We start from the raw sequence: 13,902 nt of genomic DNA on the forward strand, positions 1-13,902 counted from the left end.
CCACCGTTCACACTGGTTTAACGCCCTTGTTATATTTTTGTCGAAATAAGTGAATAAGTATTGAAACAGCTTTCAAACTTATACTTTGACTCATTTCTGTGAATAAAGCCTAATGATGCAATGTTTAACGTCCTTGTTCACAACGATTGAAGGTGATTCACCCATAAACAATGCTTCATTTCATTAACGAACACGCTCGTTAAAGGTCCAATGTTTTCATTCCTATCAGGTAATGTGACCCTTCCTTCCCTCCCTGATAACACAGCTTAATTTTGTTAACGTTGATGCTGGTTAAGGATCCTATGTTCTCATTGCAGATGTAAATGAATGTGAACGTGAAAGGTCCATATGTGTCAATGGTAGTTGTGAAAACACTGCTGGTTCCTTCAAATGCATTTGCAACACTGGTTGGACCGGAGTGTTTTGCGATCAAGGTATAGTATTGATATTCAGGTCTTCATAAAAAAAAACTTTATGATTATAAGAGCTCAGAACTTAGAATTCTAAAGTTGATTTGTCAATCAACATTTCATTTAACGTGTTGAATAAGATGTGGCGGATTTGGTATAATGTAGATTTCGGTGATCAATAGGAAATAATCTAGATTACCTTCTTACACATGAGTATTACAGAGCTGGATTTAAAAAGGTTGTCATTGGAATTGATGAATGAGAGAAATACTTTCGGCTATATAAATATATATAAACTATAATGTTAAGTAGGGTGTTATAATTAATTCGCCCGATAATGCTATAAAACTACAGGGACAAGCTCTGTAGCGATTAACAGAATGTATGTATTTGTTTAATGATATGTTTGTTTTAGAGATTGTACAGTATTTATAGGGAATTCATTATAAAATTTGATACGATCTTCATCCACTTTTTTGTTTTGATCAAAATGCAATAAATTAGTGATACTATCATTTATTTAAGGAAAACGGAGTAACAATCGAGGAAATACGTTGGATTTTATGTTTAAAAATTTTTCTTACAGATATTAACGAATGTACTGGACCGGTTTGTGTTCATGGTGGTTGTACAAACGAAATTGGCGGCTTTACCTGCACGTGCGATGCAGGATGGACTGGTAGCATTTGCGACATTGGTATGCATTAGATTTGTACATTAAGTGTTTTACTTAATAACCTCGTATGACTTTATACATGATAACTGAAATTAATTACCGATCTGCATTTAATATATTTATAAGTATCGATGAAAATTTTATTATTTCAATTTCTTTTATTCTGGATCAATAGAGGGTAATGTACGCATTTTTCAATCGACATGATTTTTACATAAATTAATTCTGTTTAATTGTATTATCATAATAAGGAGCATCTGTTTTAATCCTAGTAAATGCATAAATGTGTTTATCATTAATGTTTCAATGAGAGACTCAATATGTATGATTTATTAATTCATCTTTTTAAGTATGCAATATATGGAGATTTTACAAAAAACGCATATAAGAGCTACATTATATTTCAGACTTAAACGAATGCAGTCTGGGGACAGCCCTCTGTGTCAATGGCTCGTGTGAAAATGAAGATGGCTCGTACAGATGCAATTGCTTTTCTGGATTCGATGGAAGATATTGTGATGAAGGTATGGATAAAACATTCCTACCTGTTTAAGTGATATAATAAGATTAATGTCGTACATACTAAAACCTTGCCCTTCTTACCCTCGATCTCTAAATTTGACGTTAACCTTGCATATTCATACCTGATTATTGTTGAAATAACTTAAAAGGACAACTATGGACGTATGTGTGAAAATATATTTAATAGTTAAAAAAATATGTGATTTTTCAGAAAAAGTCTCCAAAAATACATTGAAAAACCCATTAAAAATGCACCATTTTTTCCCAACCGGAAATATTTGGGAACTTAATGTTTCTTGGTAAAGTTACCCATTTTCACACTGTATGCCAAAAATCATTTCTCTATGAATTAAGTCCTGGTTTAAAGCTCAACAACCTGGATTATAAGTATCGAATTGATGAGAATCGCTCCTTTTCAGACGTTAATGAATGTCTACGTAGCTTGCACAATTGTGACCAGGGACTTTGTGCAAACAGTCTTGGTTCCTACAAATGCGATTGCTACCAAGGATGGGCGGGGAACCAATGTGATGAAGGTAAATCAACATGGATTTTCATGACTTATATGTTTCCTACAATTATTGTATAGTTTACATACCCATTCAAATTAACTAGGGATTTTTCTAAAGAAGAAATATAACGTTACTTAGGACTACGTTACTGCACTTTCAAATTACATTTAAAAATATCAGCCTCGTTATTGTATACTCAACAATTTATTTTTAAGCACTTCAAGAAAATAGAACACATACCTATGCATTTTATGTTTTGAAGATTGTCGTTCATTGAGGTTGAATAATAATGCATAAATGTAAAATTTAGCAATGATTGGTACATACATCTTACATTTGCTCTTAAACGGTTTGTTCTGATTCGTTTGCAATTAAGTTCTGTATTTGGTAAGATGAATCTCAAATGCTCAAGACTTTACTGAAATATCTTAAATTACGTTTTTTATAGTCAAATAAGTACAGTAGTTCATTTAAGGACTCTATGTCCCTTAATAAACAAACACACTAACTACATTACGTGTCTGTCAAAAACTCACTTATTAAGTTGAGTACCTAGTAGCACTAGACTTGCTATGTACATTATATATTAAACTATCTGTGACTTCACCTTATGGTTTCAACCAAATCATGTAAATTTCAACATTGAACTTTGTACGAAAGGACTCCCGAAATGATGAATATGATCCGTTTTCTATCTTTTCAAACACGATTTATGATGTGTCAGACAACTGTTCAATCAAAATCTAAAACGCGGTTACAAACCACCAATATTCACAGCTCTCATATTGTAGGTATTACTACGTCTAACATATTTTCTTCTGAAGAAACCTTTTTGCGTTCACCAAATGATATAAGTTATTGAATCTTTATAGAAATCAATGAATGTGAAGCGGAATTGAACCCCTGCGATCACGGGACTTGTAACAACACAGAGGGAGGATACTTATGTTTGTGCGATGCCGGTTGGACAGGCGATATATGCGATAGAGGTAAGCATGTTCTCAATATCTGAAATCCGAAAATGGGACTTTTCTCAAATCTGCGACACAGTAACATAATAACAATGCATATTTGAAAACGGAAGCGAGACTAGCACACACAAATTCTAAACTGGTATTTTATTGAGAACGATTGTCCTTCGTGGTAATACACATTTTTATAAATTGTGTGGCAGTTTACACATTCAGTGTGATGCTGCACTACATTTATAGCCTAGGGGTACTTTCCACAGTATTTAAATGAATGTTAAAGGTCAGCAGTTTAATGAGTACGAGAGGATTTAAATTTTGTATATCTGTGTTTTACATATTATGTTGCTTGCTCTTGTGCCATTGCTACAAAATTGTTTCATTTTTTGTCATAGTTTGTTTTATGATTTATTTAACATATGTATGCATGGTCGTGTTTAAAGTTCAAATACGTATTTTATTCAATAACTTTTGAAAATGTTTTTCATCCGCAGACCCCATCTCCTCTTATTGAAGTGTGATAAATTAATTGATACTTTTGCTTTACATTTATAGATGTTAACGAATGCATCGATGACACAGATGGCTGTGAGAATGGTCAGTGCACGAATAATCCAGGATCATACCAATGTCAATGTGATTCCGGTTGGAAAGGGCAGTTGTGCGAACTGGGTAATACATTATATATAATGCGTTTTCACACATTTTCAAGTCTATATATATATATATATATATATATATATATATATATATATATATATATATATATATATATATATATATACAGAGGCAATAGTAATTGTACCATAGACAAGTAATGGTCACGAAATAAGTGGAGTATGGAAACAGTGTCTTATTTCTGTGAATTAAGCAAATTATGCAATGTGAATGTATTGAAAGTTTTTTTTTTATTGACGAGGGTTTTTGTACGTGTGCAACTACGACATTGCACGCCATATATCATGTTAATATTTCGATCATTTATTTATTTTACATTCCAAAAACATACGGCTTTTTCAATACATGCAGTTGCAATGTTATACATTGATGATATATGCGCAATGAATTGATTTAATTTTGATAGTGTACGTTTGAAACCCAGTGTATAATTTCTAGATATTAACGAGTGTAGCGGTGAAGAAAAGCCTTGCATCAATGGTGAATGTAGAAACGGACCAGGGTCATTTTCCTGTGAATGCACTGATGGATGGACAGGGCCCTCTTGCGAAGAAGGTAGATCAATATGAAATATAAAATGTAACTGTAAAATTCGATACCTGATAGGGTAAAATTGCAATTTAACATATTAACGTAAAAATGCTGCTACTGATTTTGGAACAAGTTTTTTTTAACCTCCAAACATGTTAAGATAATAAACGAATTGAGTCGATACTCTTACTGAGCTTGATTATAGTTTACAAGTTATCTTTAATTTTATAGGCCAAATATTGTTTTCACTCATATGTTTTTTTACAAAGCCTCTTGGCATTGGAAAGGAGAAAACAGTAACAAGATCTTTGCCCAGGTAATGAGCGATATTTTTTAACTGGTAACAATAAGTTAATCTTTGTTGTAAGTATAATGTTTTAACATTTTAGAACTCATTATGACTTTGTCTTTTAGATATTGACGAATGTCTTCTACCAACAACTAACAAATGCGAAAATGGAGAATGTCAAAATGTTGATGGTTCATACACATGCGCCTGTAAGACAGGCTGGTCCGGGGAGTTTTGTAATCAGGGTAAATAATCGTTTAATGTGTCTGTTGTTTGAAGTCGGTCTGTTCTTTGAGAATGAAAGTCGAGTACAGTTGAATTTTAAGTAGCTAAAAATCGAAAACAATTTAAACAGTGATTCAGTAAAATGAATGTTTTACCGAATATGCAACATAAACTAAATGCCGTCACATAAATAGTATGTATGCATTGTCAGAACTTATTAAATGTTCCTTGTCGCAGTGTACTGTTTTGTTTAAACGCATTAAATTTGAAACATATTACATGTTCGTATGCATATGTACACATTTTTTTTTTATCTTTCCAGATGTAAATGAATGTGAGATTGATTCAACCAGTCCGTGTGTAAATGGTGAATGTGTAAATAACGAAGGTTCGTTTACCTGTTCATGCGAAACCGGGTGGATCGGATTACTATGCAACGAAGGTAACTTATGCTGATAAAAACATATTCATTAACATATATATGATAGTTTATGATCGTAGTTATGAAAACGCATGTTGGTTAACAGATTGAGGTTTTCTATATCCTTGCTTTGCCACATGACATTAGCCACAATGGAATGCTACTTCCAACTGGAAGCTCTTAGTGTTTAAAGGGGTTCGTATAATTATAATGAGGAACTTATTAACATAATGTTGTATTTCAGATATTGACGAGTGTGAAGATAACAATCTTAACAAATGTTCGAATGGAGAGTGCAACAATTTTGAAGGAGGATATTCATGTCTTTGTGAAAGTGGTTGGACTGATTTGTTCTGTTCACAAGGTACGCTAGAAAATAGATGAGGGATTCAATATATGAATTTCGTTTTACGTTCTTTTCGATTCAATGCAAAACAACGATGACATTCTGTTGTCTAAATTAAGTCAAAATACAGAGTATACTCCAATACAGTCCACAACTGATGATCATTTTTGCAGTCGCAAAGGTTGAGTGGTTATTGTATAGTACTATAAATCAGAGAGTCCCGATTTCGACCCCCGCTCCGAGCTTCGTAGTTTGGTAGTACTTGTTGTACCCAGGAATGGTAAACTGTTGATAAGTTCGAAGCAATAAGACATCGCCAAAGCCTATGTTTTTTGTTCATCATTGCGAAGTGAAATAATTAAAACCTTTTTCAATTCATGTTTTAATTTAAATGTTTAAATATGACCTTAAATGCTCACCTTTACAGATATTGACGAGTGTCTAGATCAATCATTGAATCTGTGTGTGAATGGCGCTTGCCGGAACTTAAATGGATCCTATGATTGTGACTGCTTGGTAGGATGGGGCGGACAACTTTGCAATATTGGTACGTAAATATTTACGGATTTAAAGTATTTAAACAACGAAACTAGTGTCATACAGGTCGCCAGGAAGGCGTTTAACATTCCTCTTTTATAATAAAACTTCCTTTTTGTTAGATTTTTCCTCGCGATTATCTGCCGTACGGTCATTACCAGGTTTCTGTTTCATGTAGGTTTTAAAAATCTTTAAAAATCTATTTTGAGAAAGACATTCTACTACATCTAATGAATAAAAAAGCGTCTTACGACAGACTGACAAAATATCTATAAACTCTCTTGGAAGCTTAGTTAGCAAATGTGACAATGGGTTGTTGCATTTTAGTAAAAAAAAATAATCGTTATTTTTTATAATAAAGACATTTCAAACGAACCTTTGTTCTAGAAGATTTGAACTATACAGCAAATTATGAGACATGTGTTTTTTAATATTTCATTGAAGTCTCGCAAATCAAAATCTTAATATTTTCAGACGTAAACGAGTGTTCTCCTGAGAACAATCCGTGTCAGAATGGTGCAGTTTGTAAAAATGGGGATGGTTCCTTCGTGTGTGAATGCTTACAGGGCTGGACGGGCGAACTGTGTACTGAAGGTGATGAACTATTTATAAAACTACAGTTCTCACTAGGATAAAAAGATATCTGCATGCTTATCTTTTAAGTTAAAAGAACTGTTAAACAAACAAATGTCGATATGATTGTAAAATAATGCTAATATATATCAATGTGTTGTATATTCGTTGGTTAACAGATGTTAATGAATGTCTGGAGAATACGACCAATGGCTGCGTTCATGGACAATGCAGGAACGTTGACGGGGGATATGAATGTGACTGTGATGTCGGCTGGAAGGGAACGCTCTGTGATGAAGGTAAAATTTAGGGAATAAGACACAGTAGCATGCCTGTGATTAGGTTATTGTTTTAAACGCCTTGCTGTCCGCAGAAATATAATGTTGATTTAACGTAAAGGTTTATAGTGGACAGCATATAGACTTTTTGCCAATTTTATTGGCTGTTTGTAGATAAATGTTTATTTGTAAACAAACGCCTTTATATAAAGGTTCATCGCACAATATTTGTATTATGATAATATCTTAGTTAGAAAATAAATAGTACAACTTACAACAGGTCAATTATCATATTTTAAATAAATATGTACATACTCCGACATTTTCTGACGTCATAACTTCACAACATTGACGTTACAATGTCGTATATTTACACCTCAACTTCCATTCCTTAAATGAACTGCCTTTCGGCAATTGCGTTCATCAATCGATGAACGCAACATCTTCGGATATGTTCGGATCGTAATTCATTGCATAACAATATACATGAAAGCTATTGATCTTGTTATTGGTTGTATTGTGTCTGCAGGTCCCGTAAAATATAGATCAATATTTAAATATAGATCAACATTTTTAAAAGTGTTAGTTTATTATATTTTAAATATATTAGTACCAGAAGTTTTCAATTATACGTTTTAAAGTGATTTCAAGTGGTTGATCTTTTCCCGCGTTATTGTGACGTCATTTGAAAAAAATGCTTCCGGTTATAGTCGGGTCGTTCTATTTACAGAATGGGTAAGAGCGGATTACTGAAAAGTTTTCTTAAATGAAATGAAGTATGTTTTAAAGAATTCTTGAATGAAATAATGAACTATTGGTGTAAATATAAGAAATGAATTGCGGGGTTGGTGTCATTTTCGGGGATATGAACGCAATTGGGCTGGTCAAAGTACGCGTGGAGTCCTTCGGACTCCACACACATTGACCAACCCAATTGCGTTCATACCCCGATAATGACATCAACCCCGCAATTCATTCCTTAAATACACACTATTTCATGATGTTAGTTACAACAAAAACACCAACAACAACCTTCAATATATTGGCGATATTAAATCGCACAAAAAACTTCATGACAAAGCACTTAGTAATCTAAGCACGTGAGGGTATCAACTCTTCAATATAATGTTTTTGACAATTGATAACCGTTTTATAATGTTATATTACTGTAATATGTCATTTGATATATTTTTAGCCATTGAAAAAGAATTACAAAGCCATGTTGTATTTACAGATGTGAATGAATGCGAAAATAATTCAACGAATGACTGTGTACATGGAGATTGTAGAAACACTAATGGGGAATACGAGTGCGTATGTGAAAGTGGCTGGTCGGGAGAGAAGTGCGATACTGGTAGGGCCAATTTTTACCTTACCTTTAGGCGTGGTGATATTGACTATTGTTTTTTAATGTTAATGTATGATTTATGATGGACCTTTATTATTATTAAATTTTATCCAAATGGAATAACCTACGTCATGGCATTAATTAAGGCGGAAACTGTTGAGTGTTGACCGGAAAATGCCGATCATCAATGTCAAATTTTGTAAACAAGGTGATACATGTGGTAACAGTTATAACCTCTGGGTGTGTCATTTCGGTTTCCATTATATTATTTCAAGAATAGTTCTTACTTTAAATATATATGGGTTGATCAGGGTTTTTTTGTATTTCAAAGACTCGACTTTAGATCACGTGTTTTTAATTACATTTGTAATTTTCTTTCGATTTAGTTGTTATGTATATATTCATTGTTTACAACTATCATTTGAAATTATTTTATAACTGCTTTGACCAAAGAAACAATGTGACCATGCCTTATATTGATTGACTTTATCTTTCAGAAACGTTTAAGACATCATATGGATTTGTGTTTAAATGTCAATGCATGCAAACCCTTTCAGCTACACATTAGTTAAACGTTAAAAGTAACTGTCATTTAGATCTCATAGTAACTTATATAGTAGTTTGTTCTATTACGTCCTTGTTTTGCATGAAACATGTCACTATAACATAAACAGAACTACATGTTTGTACATGTTTTAATCGTTTGTTACCACTAACACTTTGTCGTTTAAGTATACCATTAAGTATATTTGATTTTTTAATACATTGTCCATGATGAATCCGTTAAACGTTCTCCTATGCTAAGTCAATTTATAGAACCGTTTGGTTTCAAATACCTAAATGTGAGTCATCAGAATCTTCAGAATCTTCATATGTTAAACAATTTCAAGATTTTAGATTCCTACACCTACGAAAACCTACACCATAAAATAAAGCACCAAAGTTCGTAACGAAAATAAATCGATTTTTTTTTGCTTGATTTTGTTATATGTGTGTTTTTGTTCTTAGATACTTGAAGTCATCAACTATAGGAGTCGGAATTTTTATGCTAATGCAGCCAATTGTTTTCAACTTGTTGATTGTTCGCAAAAATAATAATCTTTAAGCTAGTTATGACAGTTTAATTATTTGACTGCTAAAAGTTATTAATGAATACTAATTGACCACTTAATGAATATGTTTTGATACATTTGACCAAACCAAAAATTTGAAAAAAATGGATAACAATTTCAGACGTCGACGAATGTAAAGACTCAAATTTGAACGCGTGTGTGAATGGGAACTGTGAGAATAAACAAGGCTCATACGATTGTATCTGCTTTCCCGGCTGGGGCGGGACTTTCTGTGACCAAGGTTGATTCTTACAGAATGTTTCCTTTTTTGCAAAACATTGTTCGTAATGTAAACACGTCTTTCTGAAAGAAGTTGCATCATTATTTAAAATAATTTATTGAGTCAATTGTTCAGAACTTTATTAAAGTTAGCAACGATGTTTACATAATCCTAAATCAATTATTATTGGTTCAGGCTTTTCCTAATTGCAATCTGGGCTCTTTTACCGTAAAGGAACCTAACGTTACCTTCCATGCTTACACTATTATAAACCAAAATGGGTTAATTAATTTTGACTTCTTTATTAAGACTGAACCACAAGTTTATAATTGTCTCTGTCCCTACTTAAGTATACTAAGTGGGAAGCTCTTTTTACCATCATGATTCAATATAACTTGAACAATGACAGACAAAGTATACGGGTTTGTTTCATTTGAATATAATACATATTGGCATATCACTAATGGAATTTGTTACCAACAGATGTCAACGAGTGTTCGGCTGTAAATGATCCTTGTCAGAATGGAGCAGTGTGTAAGAACGCGGACGGATCCTTCACTTGCGATTGCACTCCGGGCTGGGCTGGAGATTTCTGCACCATTGGTATTATTATTTGCTAGTCGTCAATTGGCAAATGGACTATCCAAGATACTAGTTGGCTTTTAACAACTATGCAAATAATATCATTGTTGTTCTATTTCGTTCATAGCTCGCCAAACATTCGGAATTTTGTGCTAGCCTTGGTTTCATTCACGTTGCTGGCGGGGTTGTAAAAACTTTGCCCAATACTAATGGATCGTAACAGATGTTATAACTCCGGCTTGAATGATTTTAGAATTATTTATTTTCTTTTAAAACATATCCTCGTCGTATGGTAATAACTGTATATTCACAATATATCTAGTGTTCTTATTTATAATGACATAATTCAAATCTAGGTTTAAATATTGTTGGTTCTTGTCATTAATTAAGATATTTTCAAAATAATCCACTTATGTATATACAATGATTAATTATCTTTTTTTTTCATCAGACATCAACGAATGTCTTCCTTCCGGAAACAGCCCCTGTGAGAACGGAGCCACTTGCATAAATAATCCCGGGTCGTTTGAATGCACATGTTCGCCTGGATTTATCGGAGATCTTTGTGAACAAGGTCTGTTTTAAAACAACATAAAATTATTGTACACATTTTTGCAAGACAAATATTAGATTTGGGTAATAAAGCTTGTTGTTTGAAACAAACATAAAGATACTGCTTTGCGTAGATTTTGTTGTTAGTAAGGTCCAGGTCCAGGTCACTATTTAATCCGTAGGGTCAAGATCAATGCTGCGATAACTACAATTGGAATAAAAAAATGGCTTCTGCTTTAAGTTCATAATTTGAGAAAGTCAAGGTCAAGGTTGCTAAAAATAGAACATCAGGTTCTGCTCAACAGCTTGAGCTTGGTATCATTTATAAGGATTAAACTTGAATTAAAGCAAGCTGATATGAAGATACAACTTTTAACAGCAGTTGAGTCAATATCAAGATCGATATTATTGAAAATAGGAGAACAGCATAATAACTTTAGCTATGAATGTTGCATATTGACAAACTTCAACTTGCTCACTTGTACTGATTGCACAAATTGAAAACTTATAAATGATACTTCACCAAAACATTTACTCAGGATGGAGACAATTGTCATTAACAAAGAATTATGTTTGCAACTTGATTGGTTGGACTGAGATATTGCGGACACCTTAATCACATAAGAACACTATTAACATTATATTATATTTTTGCCTAAACAAATTGAGATGAAATCAGATTAATGGCTCATGTTTTATAAACACGATTTGCTCATTTTTTGTCAGACGTCAACGAATGCACGTCGAACGGAAGTAACCCCTGTCAGAACGGGGCAACGTGCACAAATAATGCCGGGTCTTTTGCCTGTACGTGTGCTGATGGGTTCACCGGGGACATCTGTGACCAAGGTTTGCCAGTGCTGACCTTATTTATTGTAATTGTGTATACATATATTCTTCACGAAAATGATTAAGCTCGTCTATTGTTCAAGGATTGTCGTGGTATTTGAATGGCATTGGCGTTGTTAACGTTCTATTAAAATATGATATTGGCAATGACCTTAAATTCGAAGCTATTCACCTTACATTGAGTGCACAGGTGAACACTGAACAGTGACAATACGTAACACGTAACGAATCTCTAAACCGTTGTTTCAGCATTTGGCGTGCTCTTTTTCTTTAACAACTAAGCAAAACGTTGTAGCATTGATATGAAATAAATATGTTTAGATTAACTGGAAATTGCTTATATTATTCCTTTTTTAAATATTATTTACATATTACGATTTTAATTTAATGGCCATCTACTCAGCGCGCGATTCGTGCGATCAGTGTTGGTGCTAATATTTCTGAATAGTTTTTGATAAACCTGACACATTGATTTGAATTTGTAAGTTGAACATTCTTTGAAAACTAAAATACTCACTCCATATTGCTTACTCATTGATAAGTTTGATAAAATGGCGTAGATATCTATGTTTTAGATAGATTGATATGTAGTTCTGTACAACAAATAAAAGGATTCCGTAAGATAAAGTTAACTTTACGGATGAAATGATATGTACAACAAGAATGAAAAGATAGGGTCATTACAATTTTTATAATTGAAAACAATACGTTCGTTGTAAGTGATTGTAACATTATAGTATACAAACTTTGTAGTTCCTTATGTTTTCAAACAGTCTTCGTTTTAAGTGATTGTAAAGTGATATAATACAAACTTTGTGGTTCATTGTGTTTTCAAACAGTCTTCGTTTTAGGTGATTGTAAAGTGATATTATAATTAATACAAACTTTGAAAAGATTCAATATGTTTTTAAACAGTCTTCGTTTTAGGTGATTGTAAAGTGATATAATACAAACTTTGTGGTTCATTGTGTTTTCAAACAGTCTTCGTTTTAGGTGATTGTAAAGTGATATAAAACAAACTTTGTGGTTCATTATGTTTTCAAACAGTCTTCGTTTTAGGTGATTGTAAAGTGATATAAAACAAACTTTGTGGTTCATTGTGTTTTCAAACAGTCTTCGTTTTAAGTGATTGTAAAGTGATATAATACCAACTTTGTGGTTCATTATGTTTTCAAACAGTCTTCGTTTTAGGTGATTGTAAAGTGATATAAAACAAACTTTGTGGTTCATTGTGTTTTCAAACAGTCTTCGTTTTAGGTGATTGTAAAGTGATATTATAATTAATACAAACTTTGAAAAGATTCAATATGTTTTCAAACAGTTTTCGTTTTAGGTGATTGTAAAATATGATAAATGTGGTTTAAAATGTTTTTAGATATAGACGAATGTTTGTCTTCCGCGGGTAACCCATGTAAGAACGGGGCCACGTGCACGAATAACCCCGGGTCTTTCATTTGCGTGTGTGTTCCTGGATATACTGGAAATTTGTGTGAACAAGGTCGGCGAATGTGATTGCTTTGGATTAAATGATGAATGCTTTCATAATTAACTATGTTTATTTTTTGTTTCATCTTAAAATAACTTTCCTTTTTTCATGTGTATAGATGAACATTATCCAATTTCCCCTCTTTTATTCAAAAGTCTTTATAGATACGGATATATATAGATATAAAGATATATGATTGTTAAGGCCGATTAAAAACAATGTTGAAATACTTGTTGATCAAACAAATGGAATTTTAACTCAAATATAGTCTGAGAAATAGAATACTAACTATCTAAGGCACTACTGCGTGCGAGGTGTAATGTTGATTTCGAAAAATCATCGTTTTTAAGTAAGGCGATTTATTTTCAAAATTACAGCATATTTTCGCTATAGCAGTATGGAAAGATAATCTAAATTACATAAATATAAAAATGTTATTTTCATTTAGATATAAACGAATGTTTGGACGCAGTTCTGAACGGCTGTAAAAATGGAACATGTGAAAATACAATCGGCTCGTATAACTGCAGATGCACTTCCGGTTGGGGTGGACCTCTGTGTGATATAGGTTTATATTTTGTTTATCGAAATAATATATGCTAACACTACGTTTAGAATGCTCTTTGTATAATGAATATTAAAATATGAACGATCTGTTCAATATGTGTCTTAGTTATTTACTTTGTTCAATAATTCAATCATAGATACATTGATCTCGTATTCATAAATCATGCAAGCACTATGCTTGATTCCCTACTATTGATGTTTTAACGTATATCGTTAACTG

General features: G+C 32.7%; 1 protein-coding gene across 1 annotated transcript in view; it reads left to right on the top strand.

The window, feature by feature from the left end:
* LOC128219151 (neurogenic locus notch homolog protein 1-like) overlaps positions 1 to 13,902 on the top strand; it is a 56,561-nt gene that overhangs the window by 13,838 nt on the left and 28,821 nt on the right. Inside the window, exons 15-34 of the mRNA XM_052926971.1 lie at positions 318 to 434; positions 997 to 1,107; positions 1,494 to 1,610; positions 2,028 to 2,144; positions 2,993 to 3,109; positions 3,644 to 3,760; positions 4,205 to 4,321; positions 4,712 to 4,831; positions 5,134 to 5,253; positions 5,477 to 5,596; positions 6,006 to 6,125; positions 6,590 to 6,709; positions 6,868 to 6,987; positions 8,201 to 8,320; positions 9,548 to 9,667; positions 10,130 to 10,249; positions 10,680 to 10,802; positions 11,507 to 11,629; positions 13,005 to 13,127; positions 13,564 to 13,683. Of these exons, the coding sequence (XP_052782931.1) occupies positions 318 to 434; positions 997 to 1,107; positions 1,494 to 1,610; positions 2,028 to 2,144; positions 2,993 to 3,109; positions 3,644 to 3,760; positions 4,205 to 4,321; positions 4,712 to 4,831; positions 5,134 to 5,253; positions 5,477 to 5,596; positions 6,006 to 6,125; positions 6,590 to 6,709; positions 6,868 to 6,987; positions 8,201 to 8,320; positions 9,548 to 9,667; positions 10,130 to 10,249; positions 10,680 to 10,802; positions 11,507 to 11,629; positions 13,005 to 13,127; positions 13,564 to 13,683 (2,382 nt within the window). The remainder of the gene's footprint in view (positions 1 to 317; positions 435 to 996; positions 1,108 to 1,493; positions 1,611 to 2,027; positions 2,145 to 2,992; positions 3,110 to 3,643; positions 3,761 to 4,204; positions 4,322 to 4,711; positions 4,832 to 5,133; positions 5,254 to 5,476; positions 5,597 to 6,005; positions 6,126 to 6,589; positions 6,710 to 6,867; positions 6,988 to 8,200; positions 8,321 to 9,547; positions 9,668 to 10,129; positions 10,250 to 10,679; positions 10,803 to 11,506; positions 11,630 to 13,004; positions 13,128 to 13,563; positions 13,684 to 13,902) is intronic.

Source organism: Mya arenaria, chromosome 15 (genome assembly GCF_026914265.1).
Source record: "Mya arenaria isolate MELC-2E11 chromosome 15, ASM2691426v1".
In the NCBI taxonomy this organism is placed as follows: domain Eukaryota; kingdom Metazoa; phylum Mollusca; class Bivalvia; order Myida; family Myidae; genus Mya; species Mya arenaria.